General features: G+C 53.1%; 1 protein-coding gene across 1 annotated transcript in view; it reads left to right on the top strand.

Annotated features, from left to right (window-relative positions):
- Positions 1 to 20085, top strand: part of PRICKLE2 (prickle planar cell polarity protein 2) — a 29105-nt gene extending 9020 nt beyond the window's left edge. The window contains exons 2-7 of the mRNA XM_032194484.1: positions 1697 to 1810; positions 3384 to 3521; positions 3844 to 4047; positions 5625 to 5811; positions 8053 to 8907; positions 18062 to 20085. Of these exons, the coding sequence (XP_032050375.1) occupies positions 1697 to 1810; positions 3384 to 3521; positions 3844 to 4047; positions 5625 to 5811; positions 8053 to 8907; positions 18062 to 18930 (2367 nt within the window). The 3' untranslated portion in view covers positions 18931 to 20085. The remainder of the gene's footprint in view (positions 1 to 1696; positions 1811 to 3383; positions 3522 to 3843; positions 4048 to 5624; positions 5812 to 8052; positions 8908 to 18061) is intronic.
- Positions 20086 to 21945: the final 1860 nt, after the last annotated feature.

Below are 21945 nucleotides of genomic sequence, written 5' to 3'. Positions count from 1 at the left end.
AATTTAAGTGTTTTTCATGTGCTTTGATGTCCCTGGATGAAGGATGGTCTATAAATGCAAAGTAAGTGTTCTAATGTACGTAGTTTGTTCCCCTTTTAACATAACAAAATACTTAGCAGCCGTGCTTCTTGCTTTGAGAGTTTCCATAGCTGGTGGGTCTGTTTCTGCTCTGCTTTAGCAAAGCAAATTCAGGGGTTTGCAGAGGCACACGCTCAGTGCATTCCTCAGCTTCAGGACACGAGCATTTCCTTTTGTCAGCACTGCAGAGTTATGGGTGGAAATCTGCTAAAAATCTCCTTTTTCATAAAAATCCAATGAAGGGAAAGTCATATCTTAGTGTTGGTTCAGAGAAGAATCATAAAATGGAGCTGTTGAGAGGAAGAACAATTGCAAACACGACTGCAGCTCTGCCTGCAGGTAGCTCTGAATGAGAACAGAGACAGCTGAACGCGGAGTAATTATTCCAGAATAGTGCTGGGTTTGGACATATAGCCGAGAATAAAAATGAACAAAGCCTGCCAGCCCGTGGGTGAGCTCTCCTGCCAGCCCTGTCCCTCTCGGTGACCGGCTGTAGCTTGTACATCCCGCAGATGCTGTGTGGTTGTGTCAACAGAGGAACAACCTTCTCTGGGGCAGCCCAGCCCAGGTAGGGGTGCCCAGGTCAAAGCCCAAACCGTGCCGGTAGCACAAAAGCTCACGTGAAGCCACTGCAAAGCGTGTGTCATTTGGGAAAAAGGGCTGTGAAATCTGCCAGCAGTGCAGATGCTCTGAAATGAATTTCTGCAGTGCTCAAAAGCAGAGGAAATGTATCGGGGGACTCATGCAGCGTGACAGAGGCAGAAAGCTGCAAGTGCTGGGAAAGCAGTTTGCGTCTCTCTAGCCGAGTGCAGATTTAAGGGAGGCATCCATCCCCCTGCTCCTGCCCGAGCATCCCAAGATGTCCAAGGCTGCACAGACCCCTGATCCCAGCCATGCAGTGAGAGCTTTCCCTTACCTTCACGTTCTCCTGGTTCCTCCAAGCCCCTGAACACCACCGTGGCTGTTTTGGAGCTGATCCTGATCCCAGGAGCTGCATCCCGGCCCTAGAGTTCACATCCCAGGTGTGGCAGCCGGAGCAGAGACGCTGGAGTTCAGGGCGTGCTTCCTCTCCGGGCTGCCACAGGGCTCTTCCTGCACCGGGGCACGCCGTGCCCCACCGTGCTGCATTTACAGTAATTGATCTTAATTACGTGCTCCAAGACGAAAGAGAAGAGGAAAAAAAATTTTAAAAAATATATAATAAATAAAAGCAAGCCTTCCAACAGATTTTATCTGCTGTTTATTTCCACAAATTGCAGCAGAAAAGGCCCGGAGGGTTTTGATGGAGGTGGAGGCTGAGATAGCCGGCAACACGGAGGCTGCCGGGGCGCAGCCTTTTTAACCTCCCCTGCCGAGGCAGGTGCCGACACATCCCCGCAGCCGGCGAAGCATGCTCACGCTCTGGAGGCTGACGGAGCAAACGGTAACGAGCTGCTGGGGCTGCCGCCCTTCCCGAGCCCTCTTTTGAGGAAAAAAAAAGGCAGGGAAAACGGAGCAGCACGCGGCTGCCCCGCTTGAGATGATGAGAAATAATCATTGCGCTCGGGGGTGGCTGCTCCGTGCGCGGGGACACGGCTCGGCCAGGAGTGTCACCGCCATCCCCTCTGTTGTTCCCTAGGTGCACCAGTACTACAGCTGCCTCCCAGAAGACAAGGTCCCCTACGTCAACAGCCCGGGGGAAAAATCTCGCATCAAGCAGCTTTTGCACCAGCTGCCACCGCACGACAATGAGGTGAGCGGCCCAGGGGGGTGAGCGTCCTCACGGGGACAGCGTGGTGGTGGCGGGGTGGCAGGAGGGGACGGGGTGCTCCTCCTGGGGTCCCTCTGGTCGGAGGCTTGGCTGGACTTCTCTGCAGCTCTTTGGGTGCTTTTTGGGGGATTTGCTTGGAGTTCGGTGACATTGCTGTTTAAACAGACGCGTTTGCTACCTGGTGGGGTTCCATTGGAGGCTGGGAGTTGTTTGTTTTTAAAGCTTCAGCTTTTATTCTTGAAATGGGCTTTCTTCACGTCTTTGACACAAAAGAGCTTTCTCAGCCCGTGGAGGCCAAAGCCACGCTGGAAGCGGCTCCAAGAGCTGTTTGGAGCAGTGAGGCCAGATCCAAAGTTACAGAAGCCCTTCCCAAGTGCTGCTTCCAGCTCATGAGCGCATGCAGCGAGGAGGTGTTTGGCTCTTGAGTGCGAGCAGAGAGCCTGTGAGCCTGGGAAGTCAGGGTTTGAGTCAATACCAGCAGAGCAAACACACCTCAGTGCCTCTCGCAAGAGGCAAGCGAGAAGGCTCTGGTCTCTGACGTGCTCCTCCATCAGCGACATCATTGGCTTCTGCTAGCCCGCAACATTTCCCTGTGTGAACAACAACAACAAGAACTTTTTCGTGCTCCTTTTGAAGAATCCGCTCTGGGAAACGCAGGCAGGGAGCTTGTTGCATCTAGGTCAGACGTTAACGAGTTCGCCCATGCGTGGCCGGGTGCCATGGGAGCACGGCGGCACTGCCGGCGCGGAAGGGAGCTGCAGGCAGCGGGCAGGGGCTTCGCCTGCACCCTCGGGCCCCAACCTGCCCGCCTGCCTTCCCTGGCAGCCGCGGAAGAAACACAGAGCTTGTGCTGCTTCCCTGCACCTTGGCAGGTTTTACATCCAGTTCCCCTTTGTGCTTGGTTTTGTTCCTCTGAAAAGTCGCGGTGTGCTCAGGTGAGGGACCCTGCTGGTGTTCTCTGCTGAGATCTGCTCAGCCAAAAGCTAGGTCTGTGGGGTGAAAATACCCAGAGAAACCTCACAGTTTTATAAGCTTCGGGGAAATTGCAACATTCATTGTTTATATCCTTTTATTTCACTTAGTGCCTTCCAAGGAGGTTTTGCAAGCATGCAAACTTTATCCGATATCAGAATAATGTTTGGAGGTCCCGAACAGCCGGTACTCCATCCTTTACATAGGGAACATGGGCTGTGCTCAAGAAACACCAACAAAATATTTTGAAGCTGCTGTAAAACCTCTGCCTTAAGGTGACTGGTGGAGGAAGCGGGAAAGCATAGGTCCAATTGCTGGGTCAGGATAAGACTTAAGACTTCCGAGCCTTCCTAGAAACCTAGCAGCTGGAGAGCAACCTCCTGCATGGCAAGGACCAGGTCCATTTGTGCATTTTTGTTTGTTTTTCTTTTGTTTGTCATTGAAGTGGTTGCGGGAGGGGTTTGGATTCCAGCCGAAATCCCACCTCTGGAGGTAGCTCTGTGTTTTCTCGCACTCCTTAGCGAGGCTTGCAGAGTCCTTGGGACCGTGGCTCGGAGCACCGAGTGTCGCTCCTGTTTTCTAGGTCCGCTACTGCAATTCGCTGGATGAGGAGGAGAAGAGAGAGCTCAAACTCTTCAGCAATCAGAGGAAGAGGGAAAACTTAGGGAGAGGCAACGTCCGGCCGTTCCCTGTAACCATGACGGGAGCCATCTGCGAGCAGGTGGGTAGCGGCTGACGGAGCGATGCGAGCAGGATGGGTTTCCAGTAACCAAAGCTGGGGTCGGCCAGGTGTGTGCCATGAGCACCCCATGGTTTTGGGGGGCCAGAGCAGTCTCTTTGGCTAATCCCAAAGCTCCTGGCTTCATGTGGGGGAAGCTGATGGGATCCTGGGGGTGAAAAGGGATGGGGAAACACCAGAAAGGGAGATCTTTCATTGAGCAGTGAATTAGCATGTTCTGCTGCCACTTTTGGAAGAGCAACTCATTAGGGACGGGCGGCAGCAGGCTCCCCAGCCCCATATCATACCCTGGCTTTCCCCACAGTGCGGCGGGCAGATTAACGGCGGGGACATGGCCGTCTTCGCCTCGCGAGCTGGGCATGGTGTTTGCTGGCACCCTCCCTGCTTCATCTGCAGTGTCTGCAATGAGCTGCTGGTCGACCTGATCTACTTCTACCAGGACGGAAAGATCTACTGCGGCAGGCACCACGCCGAGTGCCTCAAGCCCCGGTGCGCAGCGTGCGACGAGGTGAGAGCCCGCAAGCCCTGTTAAAATCCCAGCTGCCCACCTCTGTACCATGTTTTTTTCCAAGGTGTGAAGTTTTTTCTTGAGTGATTCTTGAAAATAAAATAGACCAAAGGGTTCCACCCAACCCCAAAATCCCACTACTGCCCACTGAAAGATGCACCCTGCTATGGACACTGCCCATGGGGATGGCCCAAACATTTTTTTCCCCCCTGTGCGTGTGGGGAGCACACACAAAACGCAATGGTTTGGCTTTGCCAAGTGCTCATCCAAGCTTTTCCTGGGGTTTCCAGTTGGCATCCTGGGGTTCCTGTGGGATTTTCAGCTGAAATCTGCCTGGGGCTGTTCTGAGACAGGTCCTCACGCACAGACATCCGGGGAGGGCTTTCCGTGAGCGTTTCCAGTAACTACACACCCACCCGTGCTGCGTAATTTTAGCCTGGTTGTGTGTGTGCCATTCCTTCCTTCTCCTCCTTCCCCCCCCAGAAGAAGCCCCTGGTAGGATGAGTGTTGTGTTTCTTACAAGTAGTGGTGTTTGAGTGCACGCCGAGCTGAAACTGGCTTTCAGAGAGGAGATTAAAGGGATATAGGAAGCTGAACAAATGGAATACAAAACGAATATAGAAAACCGTGCAGAGTTGACTCTGAACGTTTCTCAAGTGTCAATCTCTGTTTAAAAGGCTGGTGAAGGAAATTGTTCTGGCTTTTAAAGTTATGAAAACCATAGTGTGGAAAACCATATGTACTATAAAATAGCAAGTCCCATCTATGCAAGCGTATAATAGTAAAAATCCAAGGCTTCAAATATAAAGAACATTGACGTATGTATCCAATTAAATTTGTAACGTTACCAGTGAAAAAACAACTCCTAACCATGCAACTGGCCCCGTTTCCCCGTGGTTTAGGCTGGGTAATTTTTTTTCATGTACTTTTCATCCTTGCAAATTCTCATACAAGTCCTTCATTCAGCTGCTTCGTTCACACACGCTTCTTCCATTGAAGCATGCAAGAAAGAAGCTCAGAAAGGGGAAAGCTTTCAGCACAAGCAGGTGGCAGCTGTGGTGGGGACGATGGTGAGGAGCCAGGTTGCGACTTCTTCCCTTCCCTCCAGAGACTTGCCACTTCTCATTGTCCTTTTGATCATCCTTTGTATTCAGGCCCCTGTCTGAGAGACGGGTAGACGTGTTTTAATAAGTGGCTGTTCTGTTCTTCAAAAGTCCCCCGGGTCGATAGGTTGTATATAAGTGTGTTTATTACCCCGATTGACCCCTTCTGCTGATGGATGTGCTTACGAGCAGCGCCAGGACGCGTTGCCGTGAGCTGGGTGTTAACGCTTTCTGGTCCATGCACTGACACCCTCCTGGTGTATTTGCATCGTAACAGGAGGCTCCCCTGGGTGCTGCTCCCTAGGAGCCGATGGGTGCACCTGCCTGCAGCCAGACCCAGATTTTTAGCTGTAAAATTTAGAGGTTGTGTGGGAAAGGGGCACAGCCAAATCACACAGGCAGGAGACACCAAGACTGGGTCCCGCATCCCACATCCCTCCTCTGACTTAACTCTTCTCCACCTGTGTTTCCCAGATCATTTTTGCCGACGAGTGCACTGAGGCCGAAGGGCGGCACTGGCACATGAAGCACTTCTGCTGCTTCGAGTGCGAGACCGTGCTGGGGGGGCAGAGGTACATCATGAAGGACGGCCGGCCCTACTGCTGCAGCTGCTTCGAGTCCCTCTACGCCGAGTACTGCGACACCTGCGCCCAGCACATCGGTACGTGCGCCTCCCCGGGACAGGCTTGCATCCCTCTTTGTGGCAGGAGGGCTGTCAGCAGCCCCAGGAACTGTTGGAATGAGCGAGAGCTTCCTCTGGCCAAATTTAACGTGTGCATTTTTCTTCTAAAACTCATTTTCCTGTCAGCAGCCTGGCTCTTTGGATTGAAGCTTATGCCCAGCCAAGCTTGCTGAAGGCTCGCACGAGTTAATGAGCTACTGACAGGAAAGATGGTTGCTCATTAGGCATCATTAATGTTTGTGTTTGCCGTTTTTAATTAACCCACAGATAGATGTTCTCAGACGGAAAGAAGTGATGGATCAGAGTCGACCTGCCTTCCTAGCACAGGGAGATGGGGTGATTTAGGGTGCGTTTTATACTGGGGCTAGCTGTCACCCCAGTACATGGCCGTGGGGCAGCAAGCTGGGCTGTCACAGCCTTGCTCTCTGTGCTCACTTTGCCACTTGGCCGAGCATTTGTTTGCAGTTGGAAGCACGGCACAGGGTGCCCTTTGTCTGTCCGTGGAGGTGAGCTCACGTGTCTGCGCAGCGCTCAAATCATTCACGGGCTGCAGGGAGAGAAAAAAACATTTTGCTCTTGTGTGGCAGATGGCACGGGGGAAGACACAGGGCTTCAACAAAACACTTGGAGGACGTGTTTGCTGCGACCTATAGCACATCCATCCTGAAAGCTCAGCTGCAGAGCAGTGAAGAAGCAGCTGTTACGCCTCTCACGCTCCCTTCCCTCGTGCTTCCCCCATCTGCTGCCTGTTTTCCCCTCCATCCCCTTCGCCGGCTCCACCGCGGTGCCCTGCATGGACCGAGCCCAGCTAGTTTGCATCCCCTTCCCCGTGGCAGACGTGCTTTCATTCTGCCAGGCCTCGATAAAAGAAAAGAGCCTGTAACAGGTAAACGTGACAGCTGCTACCTGGTGTGGGCACAGGCTGCGGGCTCCCCTTCGCCAGGGCTGGCGCGGTGGATCGGCACTGAGCCCGCTCGCTGCCAGGTTTTCCCTCTGGTTCCCATTTTGCTGCATATCTGCGTGTTTCTAGCAATGAGGGACTGCAGCCATTTTGCTGCGGCTTGCTCTGAGTAGTTGCTAGCTGTTGTGCTTAGCAGCCACATATATTAGAGTTAGGCATGTGCTTGGGAGGACTGGGTTGTTTGGTAGAGCTACTGAGCACGGAAGCTGTGCCCCCGTCTCCGAGAGGTGGCTTTGGATCATTGAGAAAGGAGCCGATAAAATCCCACCCGCTGTCTTTTCTCTCTTCTGGCTACAAGGGCGCTTTATATAAAGGCATTTTGCTCGTTATTGCTGTGCAGTGTGTGCAAGCAGTGGCTGCAACGTGCATGCAGGCACGAGCTGTGCCCACGTGCAGCGTGGCTCGCTGCTGCCCTGGCCAGCCTGCGCCCTGTGCAGCAGTTTCTCAGGTAACGGGGGCTTTTACCCAGAATGGCAGCTTAAACAAGCAAATAAATGCTATAATTGAAGCCTCGGGAACTCTGCTCATGACTTTGACTGAGCGCTGCATCTATACCAGTAAACGTGCTGCAGCGGCTCTGACCGGTGCCTGCAGCCAGCCCCGGGGTGTTGCTGGCTGGGGACAGGCTCTCTGTCAGCCCCCAGTGCATTCATTCCCTTATCCCAAGGGGCTTGGCAGGGGCAAGCCAGGAAATTTGGCTGGGGGAAAGGCAAGGGGACGCGCTCACATCCCCTGGACAGGCTCTTTCCTTTCCGATCTGGGGAAGGGGCCCCAGCAGCCAGAATAAAGTCAGGCTGGGAAGGCGGTCAGGAGCAGAGCAGCGAGGGGCAGGGATGGGATCTGTTCTGTTAGGCACTTACCGAGGCAGCACAGATCCCTCTTTATGGTTCGGTTGGAGGCTTTTTGTTTTTTTAAATAGGCAGCGTATTATTGCTTTGGCTTCAAGGACTTTATGGAGAGCTCACATTCCTATGCTTTATGATCGGAAATATCCCCGTTTAATGTGAAATAGCTTGAGGCTTGACTCCGCTGCCTTTCCCAGCACTGAGTAAGTCTCTAGCAGAGGCCTGCAACCTGCAAAGAATTAGGAACGGGCGTCACTTCACACGCTGGAGAAACCCCTCCAAAGGGTTTGCGAGAGCAAGCGTGGGTAGAGGTGCTGCTGGCACAGGAGGGCCACTCGGTTTGCCTGAGTGCCGTGTGAGCACACCCGGCCTTGGGACGGGCACAGGGCTGACTTTTTGTCTGGTTCCCCCAAGGTATTGACCAGGGCCAAATGACGTACGACGGCCAGCACTGGCACGCCACCGAGACCTGCTTCTGCTGTGCGCAGTGCAAGAAGTCCCTCCTGGGCCGGCCCTTCCTGCCCAAGCAGGGGCAGATCTTCTGCTCCAGGGCCTGCAGCGTCGGCGATGACCCCAACGGCTCCGACTCCTCCGACTCGGCCTTCCAGAGCGCCCGGGCCAAGGAGTCCCGCCGCAGCGCCAAGATCGGCAAGAACAAGGGGAAGGCGGAGGAGGGTGCGCTGAGCCAGCTGCAGGTCACCTCCAGCCGCCTCTCCGCCGACGTGGACCCGCTCTCGCTGCAGATGGACTTGCTGAGCCTGGCCAGCCAGACGCCGAGCCTCAACAGGGAGCACGTGTGGCGGAGCAGGGACGAGCTCTACCACTACGGGAGTAAAATGGAGCAGGGGCAGTCCCAAAGCCCGCTGCAGCTTCTCAGCCAATGCAATATCAGGACTTCCTACAACCCCAGCCAGGTCCCGGGCTCTCAGCCAGATCTATGGGGGAAGCACTTCAGCAACCCCAAGAGGAGCTCCTCGCTGGCGATGAAGGGGCACGGCGGCAGCTTCATCCAGGACTGCAGAGAGGACTACTACTCGGGGCGGCTTCGCTCGCAGGAGAGCTACAGCGACATGTCCAACCAGAGCTTCCCCGAGACCAGAGGAAGCCTCAAAGTCCCCAAGTACGAAGAGGAGGAGGAAGGTGGGATGCCGACGCCGCAATGCCGCACCCGGCATCCCATCAACGCCCTCAAGTTCACGGAGGACCTGACGCCCACCGAGCAGACTCCCCGTGGCTCCATGGAGTCCCTGGCGCTTTCAAATGCCACAGGTACGTCACCCCGGGCTCCTGTCCCCCTCCATGTGATGGGACCCGTGTGCTGGGTCACCACGGCGGGTGTCTTCCATATCTTCTTCCCCCAAACCAGACCTGGGGACCTGCAAAGTGCTTGCTCCCCCTGGGCTGGGACACATGGGGGTGGGCACAGCCCATCAGCTGGGCTCATTATAGCTTGTTGTTGTAATTAATGTGGGGTGCAAGTGTTCCTGTCCCTCTCCCGTTGCTCTCAGCCACCAGACGTGCTGGCACTGGTGTGGGTGGCAGCCTGGGGACATCACAGGGGGCCACCGGCCTCCTGCCCGGCTCCCAGTGTGCGTGGCAGCCCCGTCTCACTTGGTCTGCTTGTTTAGCAAATGCAGCTCTTTATAGCTGGTTGGCCCTTCTGCATAGCTCAAAACAAATGTTTTCAAGCTCTTTAATCCTCCCTTTTGTGCAGAGGGAGGAAAAATCAAGGCCAACTGCTAAAGCAGAGACAGATCCTAGCATTCAGCACTTTGAGGACTGCTGTCAGCTGCCGCTGTGGGCTAAAAATATTTTTAAATGCTTTGAAACAGGCCCAGTTTTGCAACCCCTTTTGCTTGTTAGGCAGCCATCAAGCTCGCGGCTAGTTAAGACAAATTCCTTCTCATTTCTATGGAGCTCTCTTTCTCCTCTTCCAATAGTGTTGTGACTGCAGGAAAAAGCCAGGCGAGATGCTTTTCCCATCTCGCATGAGTGTCGAGCTCTTTTCTCCCCAGTACATCCCAATCCCAAACCAGACACGGCTGGCGTTTGCTTCGGACTCCCTAAGCAGCAAACTTCTCAGAAAAGAAAATACCAAGCCTGGTTTCCTTGCCAGAGATGCTGGCTTGCTCCTTCTTCACCACTCCCCCGGCATGTTTCCGTTCCAGCCAAGCATTGTTTGGAGCCAGGCTCATCCTGCTCCTGCCCCTACAAAATCGAGTCCTTCCCTCACTGTCCCCCATCCGTGAGCAGCCTGGAGGAACCTGGTCCTGAGGGGATCCCCCCCAGGGAGCATCACTGGCCCTGGGGAGCCCGTGCTGGTGAACCTGGGGCCTGTGTTCACCCAGCCTGGATGTGCAGCTTTGCTTTGGGTACACCCTTGGCCTATTCATAGCTTTTGGTGTGTTTGTTTAGGGAAGTTGCCAGCCCCATGGCAAGACGTGAAATGAGCCAGGATCCCTCTAAACAGCAAACGTTAAGAGCATGGGGGGAGAGGAGAGGCTGACGAGCTGGAGAGGGCTTTGCTCAAACAGCCTCAGAAAAAAAGAAAAAAAAAAAAAAAAAAAAAAAGGAAAATAAGACGTGAAATGGAGAGGGAGCTGGGAATTGCCCTCCAAAACAAAGCCCCGTATTTCAAAAGTTGCTCCTGTTCCTGAAAACTCATGTTGTGTAAACCCTGCCAGTACAAATAGTCTTGAGCAACACCAAGTTCCAGTGAGCAATGTCTGAATACTGAAGCGACTGCTTCCTGCTTTGGAGCTGAAGTGTAGCAAGTTTTCTGAGGTACAAGTCAAGGGGTAAGAAACGTAGCAAATCTTTCATATTAAAGTGAAAACTCGTTCTGTATTTCGTTTGGGAATCCTGGGGGAGAGATCTTCCAGAGGCATCCTCGTTGTGTAGTTGTAGTAGGTTTCTGTGCAGTGCAAAGTGCTCACTTCTCTCCTGCTTTTCGGAGGAGTTGCTCAGCATGATGAGGCTTGTAACGAATGCGAGCAGTACCTCTGAAGAGGGAGGTGATAACATTTTTATTAATGTGTAAGATCTAGTAATTGTCATTGCTCTGGGACCTGGCTCAGCTCGGGCTCAGGGGCACTGTGCTAATAACCGCAGCTCCCCAGGGCTGTGCTCGCTGGCGGGGAGCATCGGGGACAGAGCCAGAATTATCCCACTTGGTTGGCAGCATTTTGAGGACAGCCTTGGTGACCTGGCCAAGGTCTGTGGGAGAGTGGGGTTTTGAAGCCAGGTGCAAAGCCTAAATTCTGCAAGAGGGCACAGCCACTGCCTTTCCTTGTCCCCTCAGAGCGAGCTCCATGGCAAACACCATACGAATGCAAGCCAGGCTGCGGTGCCGCTTGTTCCACACTATGCTTTTCCCTATGCACATCTTGTAAATTATGTTTAGAAGGCAGGCAAGGGCTGACGGTATCTCCTCGGGTTTGCAGACCCTTGTGAAGCACGCCCCAGCCTCTGCAGGCAGCTTCTCTCCTGCCCAGCTCTGAGCTCCCTTTGAGTTACTAGCTTTGCACATTGCTCCACCTTATAAAATGAAATAATTAGCGCTGAATCCATCTAATATTTTATGGCATGGTTGGAAACGCTCTTTTTTATGGGGAGCAAACAGTCCCTGACCTGCAGAGTGTGTATTAAAAGCTGACTGGTTCCTCCCTGGCAGCAGCTCTTGCTGTGATGTTTCTATTATGACTTAACTAATAATTAGCCGGAGATGCCAGTAGGGGTGGGTAACAAACCGGGTGTCTGATGGTGGTTCCTGTCCTCTGGACAGGAGTGAAATGAAGTCCTGGGAAGCCTCTTACCAACCAGACACCATTTAGTTGCCCTAAAGCAGATCCCAAATGGCTTAGCTGGGATGTGCAGCACCACGGTCATCCCGTGCTCCCGAGCACTCACCCATGAATTGCTCCATTGTGCTCTGTGGCCACTCTGTGGTGCCTCAGCAGGCTCCCGTTAGGTGCCCGAGTGTCGGAGGTAGCACAGCCCTCCCCAGGCTTTGTTTCTGGGTTGGAGTTAGACGGCAGCATCTCTGCTGGCCTCTGCTTGTGCTTGTGTAATCCCCGTGAACGCTGACAGGATTTGGACACTGGCAAAGGGGAGAGGTTCCTGCTGCTGGGGCTCATCTCATCCTTCCTCCCACGTTGTAGTTTGGAAATCCCTTCTCAGCTCTCAGCCAAAGGCTACGACAGACTCTGAACGGCCCCTTCTGGGCAGCCGGGTCTTGCCCCAGCCCAGGTGCCAGCAGAGGTAGCGAGGGACACGGGGGTTTTCCAGTGAGATTTGGGGCCAGCGCCTGCTCCAGGACATTCAGCTGAGATCTGAAAGCATTTCTCAGCACATTCTCCAAGTTCATTTTTGCTGTATTTTATATTACCCTTTATATCTGTTTTCCTTTGGTTGCTTTATTTTTTATTTATTTTTTTATTAATGTCATTAGCAGCAACACAAACCAGTGGCTGCTGCAGCAGTGATCACCCCTCAGCTCCCTTCCTAAGCAACCAGGGCTATGTGAAGATGCAGCTGGCCAGGAAGCTGTTCTCGTGAGGAGGAATCTGCTCCCAGCAGAGGTTTGTTCCTTCCCAAAAGGTTCACAGTCTGCTACAGCCCCAACCCCAGTGTTCATGGTGTGCCCAGAGTGCTTGCATCGCCCTCTAAAAAGGTTTTGCAAGTGCTGTGCGTGCCTAGCAGCTGAATCAGAAATCAAGAGCTGATCTCTGCTGATCCCCAGCAGTCATTTCCACGCCATGCCACCTGGTCAAATAGCCCACTTAAGCAAGTACCTGCGGGCTTGAATGTTTTTCTGCGGTGACAGCCGAGCTGCGTGCAGAGAGCACGAGTGCTGTGGCGGGGAGCTGTGCTGAACGGTGACGCTGCTCTGTGCAAAAGGAGAAAGGGATTTGATGTATTTCTTGAGAAAACGTGTTTGGGTGAGGGTAACAGCCGAGCTTCGTTTCCTCCCCTCATCTGTCACAGGCATAAATCCAGGAAAAAAAAAATGTAACTGGTGCTGGTACAGGGTGCAGTGTGACTGCACGTGTATGGCACACGTTTCTGTTACCTCCTCTGTTACGAGATGCTCGAAGGCCCCAAACAGCTTGTTTGTTTTTTTTTTTTCCTTTCCAGGACTAACAACAACTGTGATATAGTCAGAAAGTGGGGAGAGAAAATGCCTGCATGCGTGTGCGCCAGTCCTGGTCCCTGCAAGGCTGCGCTGCACTGCCCATGCTGCTTCTGGCACCATATACCTCGTCCCCCACGCTGTTGGGGATGGTGGAGATGGTCCTTGTGGCGAGCAGGGGCTGGGGGCTGGTCCCCGTCCCTGTGCCCCCAGTGCCAGGGGGATGTCAGAGCTCCCCCGCTGCATCCCTTGGGTGCTTCTCCCCCCGCTCAGCTGGGGAGGGATGTGCCCAACATGGGAAGATTTCCTCGGGTCCGTGATGTGTTTGGCAAGCGCTGTGGTTCCCCCCGAATTGCAGGGCTCCTGGCCTTTCCCTCACAGCCCTGTTTACTTTGCGTGACTTCCAGTTATATCAGGGCTCTGCTTTATTTCTGCACCACCCCAAGGCCGGTCAGAAGCGCAGCAAGGCTGAGTTATAAACAAATCCCCGGGAAGGCTGTTTCTCCTTAAGTCCCTTTTTAGTGCTGGGGGTTGAACTTAAAATAAATCCTGTTGCAGGGGCAGGGAGGACGTGCTTGCCTGCTGTTAGGGGAGAGACTGGGCTGTAACAGGGGGGAACGAGGGGTGCCACAACGTCCCCTCCTGTGTGGCTGTGTCCCTGTCACACAGCACCTCTCCTGTCCGGGCGCAGGGTTTTGGTGCAGGCACCTCAATGAGGCTGGGGCGCTGAGGACTGTGATGTGCGGGTAAATGCCTGCACCCTGGTAAAAGTACAGGCAAGGAGAGCCCTGTTTGTTTGCAATATCACAAATTTTGCATTCTCCCCACGCAGGGACGGATGACGCTGTCTCTGCACGGGCTGCTGGCTGCGGCCGTGCTGCCCTGCGTGAGCCAAGCTTTGCGGGGAGCTCAGTGTAACGTGGCCCGGGAGCTGCCTCCCCTCCTGGGTGCCTCGTTTCCAGCCTCACACCAAGCCTACGTGCTCGCCGTAGCCCCTCCGCTGTCATTTGCTCGGTGTTTTAATAATCCATAATTAATGCAGCCCTGGTTTAGCAAAGCACATAACGCAGCCAAGGGAGACGTGAGCGTGTTGCGGTGCTTTGTTGTGGCGAGGTTTTGGAGGTGATGCGTACAAGGAACATCAGCTCTTTGGACTTCGTGCTGCTGGTTTGCTTCTTCCATTGTTGTATTTTCCTTGGAAGCACCCGATAGGACAGGGGCAGCCTTTGCAGTCGGGGCGGGGATCGTACAGCATGTTCCGAGCAAACCCTAATGTTAAACAGAAACCCGCTCTGTGTTCCCAGAGCCGTAGCCAGCCCGAGCTTTAAATCGCATGCCCGCAGACGAGCTACAGCTTTCGCTTGTGTTCATCCCAAACGCGTGCGTTTCCATGGCTTCGGCATGAAATATTGAGCCTGGCAGCCCCACGCAGCGGCGGGCAGCAGCAGGATGAGAGCTTGCTGTGCCCACGGGCGCGAGCTGCAGGGACGGGCACGCCAGCGGCACCGTGCTCACAGCCGGGCACATCGCCTCCTGCCACAGCCCCTGGGCTGGCCGTGGTCGGCATCAGCAAAGCAGGAGCAGCAGCTTTGGGGTGTGATGGATTGTGGGGAGAAGCCCCTGATGGCATTTGGGATTTGTACATCATCCCCAGCCCCGCGTTGTGCATTTACTGCATGTGCCGCTGGGGACTCGTGCCTTTGCAGAAGGAAAGCCTCGTGGGAGCTGTCTCTGGGTTACTGTGTCACCCCCGGGCTTGCACCCTTGGAAAGGGGCCAGAGGTTTGTACAGAAGCAGCCGGCTCACACCGCGGGCTAGAGCAAGGCTCCTGCACAGCCCCGTGAAACAGATTCTCGGGTTTCCTTATTGGAAAAATACCCGCTGCGTGGCAGGGTCCCCCTCTTGCATTGCCTTTCTTCCAGGTTAGGGCTCGATCGGATTATTAGCTGTGTTCCCAGATGAAACACTTCATTAAGGGGGAGCTGCAGTGGCTGTAAATAAGTGCTGGTAACTCAAGAAGCTCGGGCCTTGATGCAGTGCTGCAGCTAAACAACCGCAGGAGGGGAGGGTCGGGGCAGCACAGGACCACAGCAGCATCCCCGGGGACCTGCAGCCATCAGCACGGGGTGCCAGGACCAGCAGCAGCTGCCTGTGCTCAGCAGCCCTCCAGCATCCTATTTTTGCAGGTTTCTGGCCACTTTTACTGCTGAAATTTTCCTTGCAGGAGTCCAGCCGACCTGGAGAACAACGCATTCCCCTCCTCTTTGCGTTTTGTCAGCGCTTGGAGGCTGTTGTTATATTCCCCTTCAGCCTCCTCTTCCCTAGACTAAACAACCCCTGGTCTTTCAAACGGTATTCCTAGCTCACGTTTTCTAGATCAAACATTTTAGAGCAGTTGTTATTGCTGTCCCCTGGACTCCCTGCAGTCAGGCGGGAGCACTCCCGGCTCGCTGAGGCTTCACAGCTCTGTGGAGGAGGGCAGGATTGTTTCAGAGCATGGACAGACCACGGGCAGGCACCCGTTGTGCTTTGCTTCCAGCCGAGTGGGGAAATATATTCTATTTGTGGTGCTTTTTAAGCAAATTTCCTTTAGGCTTGGTAATCTCAAACTCGGAGCTCTTGGGTGCTTTCCCCTTCTGCATGGTGTGGCCACGCTCCCTCCCGGAGCCGGCTCGGCATTCAGCCTTGGTACAATCAATGTTTTCCCAGTGATTAAAGACCTCATAATGTGTGCGCTTAATTATATTCAGGCCATCCGGATGAACAGCCAAAACCATCCCTTGGGCCTAATAATTGCTGATTAAACCTTATGCTGGGAGCTCGGGGCTGTGCATGTAGCACAAGCCCCTTGTACAAAAGTTTCCCCGAGTGCTGACCAGCGCTTCGAAGAGGGGAAGGAAAAGGCTCTGCTCCTGCTGAGGTGCCTGCAAGGGTCTGGAGACCTCCAAAAAGGGGTTGGGGTCTTCCGAAACCTCAACCTGAACATCTCTGAATATTTTTGCTGTGTGCAGGGCTCTGGCCAGTGCCATGGTGCTTATTTTGGAAATCCTGCTCAGCTCTCTCCTGTCTCAGGAGCCTCTCCATGCACGTTCAGGTTATTCTCACTGGATGCAGACCCAGAGGAGCCAAAAGTGCAGGTGCTGTGGCAGACATGGCAGGGGCTGGCTGTGCACCAGGACAAATCTCCATCCCAGCAGAGCAGGGTGAGACCGGCCCCTTGCAAAGGCTGCTGCCGAAACAGATCTGCTACTGCTGCCCAAGCATCCTGCGGTGCTCAGGGCTGTTATTTCTGCAAAGCACCCGTGTCGTTCTTCCTCATTACGGGGCTGCGCTGCTTCTCTTAATGAAGGGCTGCATGAATGTCACCCAGGGCTCATTTTCGTTGGCATCAGCTATTGTCTGACACAGCTGATTAAGGCCAAACTCGGCTGTCGGCAGCTGTGATTCACGCTTGGGTCGGCTCAGCTGGCCACCCCGCTGCTCCTCCAGCCTTTGGAGAGGCTTTTGCTCACGCTGCGAGGGTGCTCGTCCCTCACGGGGGGCTCGCTGGCTCCTCTGTGGTGGCACAGAGGGGACTGGGGCGAAGCGAATATCGCACCAAACAGCATAACCGGGAGCAAAGCGCAGAAGGCAGCTGCTCCAGTGGCACGAGACAGACGGTGCTGCAAAGGCAGCAGCAGGCTGGGAAGCCTCGTGCGGGGCTGCTTCCAAACAGAGGAGGCGGGGGGCAGCTGCAGGGTTGGTTTAACTCACCTGAGATCAGCAAAAAATAAAGGCACGAAGCTGGTGTGCAAAGTGCGTCCTCGAAACAAAACGCAGCTTTGCTTTTCTTAGCTCAGCCTCTCCCTTTTCCCGTGGCGTTCAGGCATTGCCTTTGCTTCGCTTTGCTCTGCTGGGATGAAAACTGGAAGCTTCCCAATTAAAAGCAGGAAAGCCAGCAAGCAGAGAGTCTCGCTTCATAAATGGTGCCGGCGGCTGGGACTTGGGGAGCAAAGCCAGGCAGTGCCAGATCCAGGCTGAAACACTGGCAGCCGGTTGTGCTGGAGTGCTGAAGCTCTTGCTGGTGCCCCCAAGGATAGGATTCAGCTGGGCTGGGCACTTCAGGAAAGCCTTGCCCAACTTTGCAGGATCTGTAGGTCTTTTTAAGGCCAAGTCCTGAAGACGCCGAAGTGGATTGTGAGCAGGGGTAGTGACAGCAGCCCTTCTTCTTGCTCGTTTTTTGGCAGGCAGCGGGTAGAGCTGAGCTCTTGATGAAATGCAAGCAGCTTTTGTTAAGGGAGAAAGAATTTACTCTTGAATTGTGGGCTGGGTTGTTGTTTTTTTTAATTAATTTACCAAGTCGTAAATTCTTGACGATTGCATAAGGGGCGTGCGTCATGTTGAAAATCCTGCTGATGGTGCACAGCGCTCCCCGTTCGGTCTGCACGGGGAGATTGCCGGAGAGTGACGGGGAGAGAAGTGCCAAAGCAAACACTCTGCATTTGATTTGGGATGAAATGTATTTCCTTTGAAACAGCTTGCGAAATGTGTTGTCCTTAGCTTGTAATGCAAGAGCTTACTGCTGCCAGTTGTCAAGCCAACGTGGAGGCAGTCAGAAAATAGTCAGGAAACACCCAGAAAACAGGCCAGAGCCTAGGGGACCATGGAGCATGCTGAGTTTCTTGTCTATGAGATGGTACAGAGCAGACAGCCCCCCTCTCTGTGGCAGCCTTAGGGACTTTGGGGCTGGAGGGGAGCCCCTTGAGCGTGGCCAAGGCTGCTCCTGCCACCCCACCTGGGGACATCACAGCTCGGTGACGAGCCTGAATTGGTCGGCGTCCCCGTTTCTGGCTGCTCCTGACATTGCCCAGTCCTTCAAAACATGTCACTGTTGAGCAAGGTGTGGGTGCCGGATCATGGCACCCTATTTATCTCAGCGTGCTGGAGGCCTTGGGTTACCTCTGACGCATGAATTCGTTGCTGGCATCACTGGTTATTCCTATCAAGTCGCAGACAGCATAGACATATGGGGAAGGGAGTCGCGAAAAGCATCTAACAGTCCTTGGAGTCCTACTCAAAACACCTTAAATTGGTGTGATTTCCCTAAAGGAGGATCTGTCTCCTCTTAAAAAATAAAATAAAACAGAAAGCATCCTCTTGAAGGGCTCTTCAGGACAACATCTAAAACAAAGCTTATTTGAAAGCAAAAACCCACAGGTTCAGGCCAAAACCAGCTGTCTCCCTGCATCTCCGGTGACAGGAAATTCTCCTCCTGATCTCTCTTTTTTCCTCCCTTTCCCCTTCCCCACCAAGGCCTCTCAGCAGACGGCGGAGCCAAGCGCCAGGAGCATCTCTCCAGGTTCTCCATGCCCGACCTGAGCAAAGACTCGGGCATGAACGTCTCGGAGAAGCTGAGCAACATGGGGACCCTCAACTCCTCCGTGCAGTTCCGCAGCGCCGAGTCCGTCCGCAGCCTGCTCTCCGTGCAGCAGTACCAAGACCTGGAGCCCAACCTACACGACCTGGCCAGCCCCATCGGCTACCGTGAGCGGCCGGCGCACGGCCGCCTCCACCAGAGCTTCGACTACGGCAGCGGGGTGCCCGGGGGCAAGCTGGGGGCGCAGGACGGCGCGAGGCATGCCCCCATGAGCGAGCGCACGCGCCGGCGAACTACCCTGCGGGACGATGACCGGCACTACCGCCCGCACCGCTCGCGGCGCTCCCGGCGCTCCCGCTCGGATAACGCCCTGCACCTGGCCAGCGAGCAGTGCTGCCGGCTGAAGGAGAGGCCCTCGCTGCGAGCCAGGGATGACTACGACCAGTTCGTGCACCAGCGGAGCTGCAGAGAGAGCCTGGAGCAGGGTCCCCGCAGGGACACCTACGGCCACTGTCCCAGGACGGTGTCGGACCTCGCCCTGCAGAACCACTTGGGCGAGCGCTGGGGGCCCTACTTCGCCGAGTACGACTGGTGCTCGACGTGCTCCTCCTCTTCGGAGTCCGACAACGAGGGCTATTTCCTCGGGGAGCCGATTCCCCAGCCCGCCCGCCTCCGGTACGTGACCAGCGAGGAGCTCCTGCACAAGTACGGCTCCTACAGCATGCCCAAGTCTTCCACCTTGGGCGGCAGAGGACAGTTGCACAGCCGGAAAAGACAGAAGAGCAAAAACTGTATCATATCCTAATGGCATCCTTGCCGGGCACCTTCGGAGAATGTAGATTAACTCACAAACTTGCACTGTTCTAGACCATGTAAGCGCTTTTATTGTAACAAAAAGGCCTGAGGAGTAGGGATTTGTAAGAAGGTTGTAGACTGGCTTCTATAAATAGTCATAATCGTGGGCACAGTGAATATATTTTGCACATCTTACTTTGAAAACAAAAAAAAGTTCACTTTAGCCTGTAATATTTACCTAGTAGTTTCTCTTCTCTCTCCTGAGTACTGCCACCCCTTGAGTTCTCTTTGCCCGTACGTTTTTGTTGCCACTGTTGGCTATCACCATCCATCCGCTGGTAACTCTTGCTTTCCACCACGCCATCATTTCCCATTACCCAATTTTGTTACGTGTTTGTCTCTCTCAGACAGCGTGGGAGCCTAAGTTATTTCCATGGTTGTTGTAAATGCAATGTAAATGAGAGTTTGGAGAAAATATTTTTGTATTTTGTAATATCAGAGGAATTTCTATATCTTAGGAGTCACTGGGAAAATGCATGCACATCCATAGCTGTATCCCGCCAGAGCTGAACAAACAGTACTTTAGCCCCCCTCAACTTTTCATTTCATCATCAAATTTCTTAAGCATATTAGTGAGAGTTCGAGTAGTTGTTTTATTTTTTAAACTCCATTTTTCAATTCCTGTTTGTTTTGTTCCTGGTAAATAAAGAGAACATTTGCTGATTCATTAAGTCTTGAAGAGGCCTAGGTGGCACTTTGAAGTCTGCTCACACCTGTGGTTTTTAGGTACACTCTCAGTCAAATACAGGAGTCCTGACAGCTGCAAAAGTGACTTTTTTGTTAAATAGGAAAGAACAGAACTACCAAATGTCTGCAAAGTTGTAAATGACCAAAGCTGGAGAAGGAATTTTACATCTCTGTAGAGAATGCTGAAGTTACTAAACGTTGAACTATTATTTGGAGTAAATAAAAGTGTAAATGGTGCAATTGTGTGATGTCAGCATGACGTTGTTTTGAATATAGACTTGTCTTATGGTGCTCTAGTTTTCCGGGTTATGTTAACTGCTGTTCATTACCAAGTGGAAGTCTCAGTATTGCCTACTGCCTAACACTTCAGAGACCGACTGCAAACTGCTCCTGCCCTGGCCGACCACCGACAGCATCGCCCTGGTCGAGAGTCACATCAGCGGGGCTCAGCTGTGTTCTGGTGGACCCGAGTTTTTCCTCTGTGTGCTTTCAGCCATCGGGGTAGCAGCAGGGTCACAGGTGATGCCGCTTGTGGAAGTGGTCTCTGGCATCCTCACCACCTCCCAGTGGAAATTCGGGAGGACGGAGGGGCCCCATCTCCTCCCCACTGCAGGAGCATCCCCACAGAGCGCGGGGACCCGGCGTTGCCTGCCCACAGCAGCAGCTGCAGGAAAAACGTGAAGCTGGATGTCTCCACACCACAAACTATTGCTAGGAATTTTTTTGTCGTTTGTAAAGGACAATGTGATAATTATTATTCCTTCAAAAAGAAAATGAAAAAAAAAAAAAAAAAAAAAAAGAAATGACACTTAAGTATATTTAAAAAAAAATAATGTTTTTTTTTTTTTTCCAGTTGGAATAAATGGAAGTATTCATCCAAAGGGAAGAGTCTCATGAGTATGATTTTACTCTGAAGGTGTGATGGTTAATTGGGGAGTACGGGACTGGATTTCCACTAGGCCAATGCTACAATTAAAGCATGAGGATCAACAATTATAGCATGAGGATCAGCTCCATCCCATCCCTGACTCCTCTGGTGGGCAGGGAAACCCAAGGCAGGAGGCTCTTGCCCCCAGGGCTGCTGCCCCCACTGCTGGCTTGGTGTTTAAAAATCCCAGATCTTCACCTGGGGCAAGTCAGCGCAGCTCAGCTGAAATCCCCAGCACAGCTCTGGTTTGTGCCGAGCGAGACTTCAACCTGTAATTTATAAATAACAGCCTTCTCCTCCGAAAGATCACAGATCTTTGCATGTTTTCCCAAACAGGCCTGGTAAGGAGGGTAGGGGTATAGCTTTCAGTGACAAGTATGACACTAACTACAGGTTATTATATAATTGGCTTTTAATATGTACAATTTAATTCTTTGTCACTGATTAAAAGCACAATGAATGTTGTCTATCAGCCCTAAGTACCTCGTGCAGCTGAGCTGCCTGAGGACTAACCACTGTTTGTACAGCAAACCCTGAATTGCTCAGCAAATGACAGAGAACTAATCCCTCGCTGGCTTGTTTAACTGCTTGTTGCCTCTCCAAAAATTGAGCTTGAGCAGTAAGTGCTTCTGCCTGCTGTCCAGCAGGGTTAAAGCGTTACTGACCGTCGGCAGGGCTGCACCTTTTCCCATACTGTTCCTATAAGGGTAGCTCTGGCGATGCTCCCCTCTGTCGTGCCTTTTGCCAGCCCAACGTAAAGACCTCACACCGCATTTTGGAAGGCAGAAAGCCCCAAGTCGGTTTGAATTTCAGCAATAAAAACGTAAACCAGCTAAACCCAACTTCAGAATCATTTTTACTCTTCATATGGGCTCCAGAAGTCCCATACAATTCTGCACATGGGGAAAAAGAAAATTTCGTCTTTTTTTTTTTTTCTTTCCCCTTGTTCAGGCTATGATTAACCATTTCTGACAAACCCACTGAGCCTGAGGGCTGGAGCTACAAGCCCGTGAAATTCTGCTCCCTCGCCATCTGGCCCCGCTGGGTTACCCTCGTGCACCTGCTGCCTGCAGGTTGCCGGCAGCCTGGGGAGCAGGGGGCACCTTGGGGCACCTTCATGGTCATTTCTGTCTTCCCCAGCTCCCAAAATTGGGTTAACGTGGCCCCAGCTGATGCAGATGAGTGCCAGGTGGTGGGGGAGGCGGGGATGCTGCTGGTGTAGGGGTTTTGCCAAGGAAGCCCTCTCCAGCTGTGGTCGGGCTGGCACAAAATCAGCCCTGCTACAAGAAAATAATAAATAAAAAAATCTGTTTAGGCCTATTGCTGCCACAGTTTTCTTTTTTCTTTTTT

This window comes from Aythya fuligula, chromosome 10 (assembly GCF_009819795.1).
Source record: "Aythya fuligula isolate bAytFul2 chromosome 10, bAytFul2.pri, whole genome shotgun sequence".
NCBI lineage: Eukaryota > Metazoa > Chordata > Aves > Anseriformes > Anatidae > Aythya > Aythya fuligula.
Note: the sequence above shows the minus strand (reverse complement) of the source record. Positions and strands in the feature narration are given on the sequence as shown.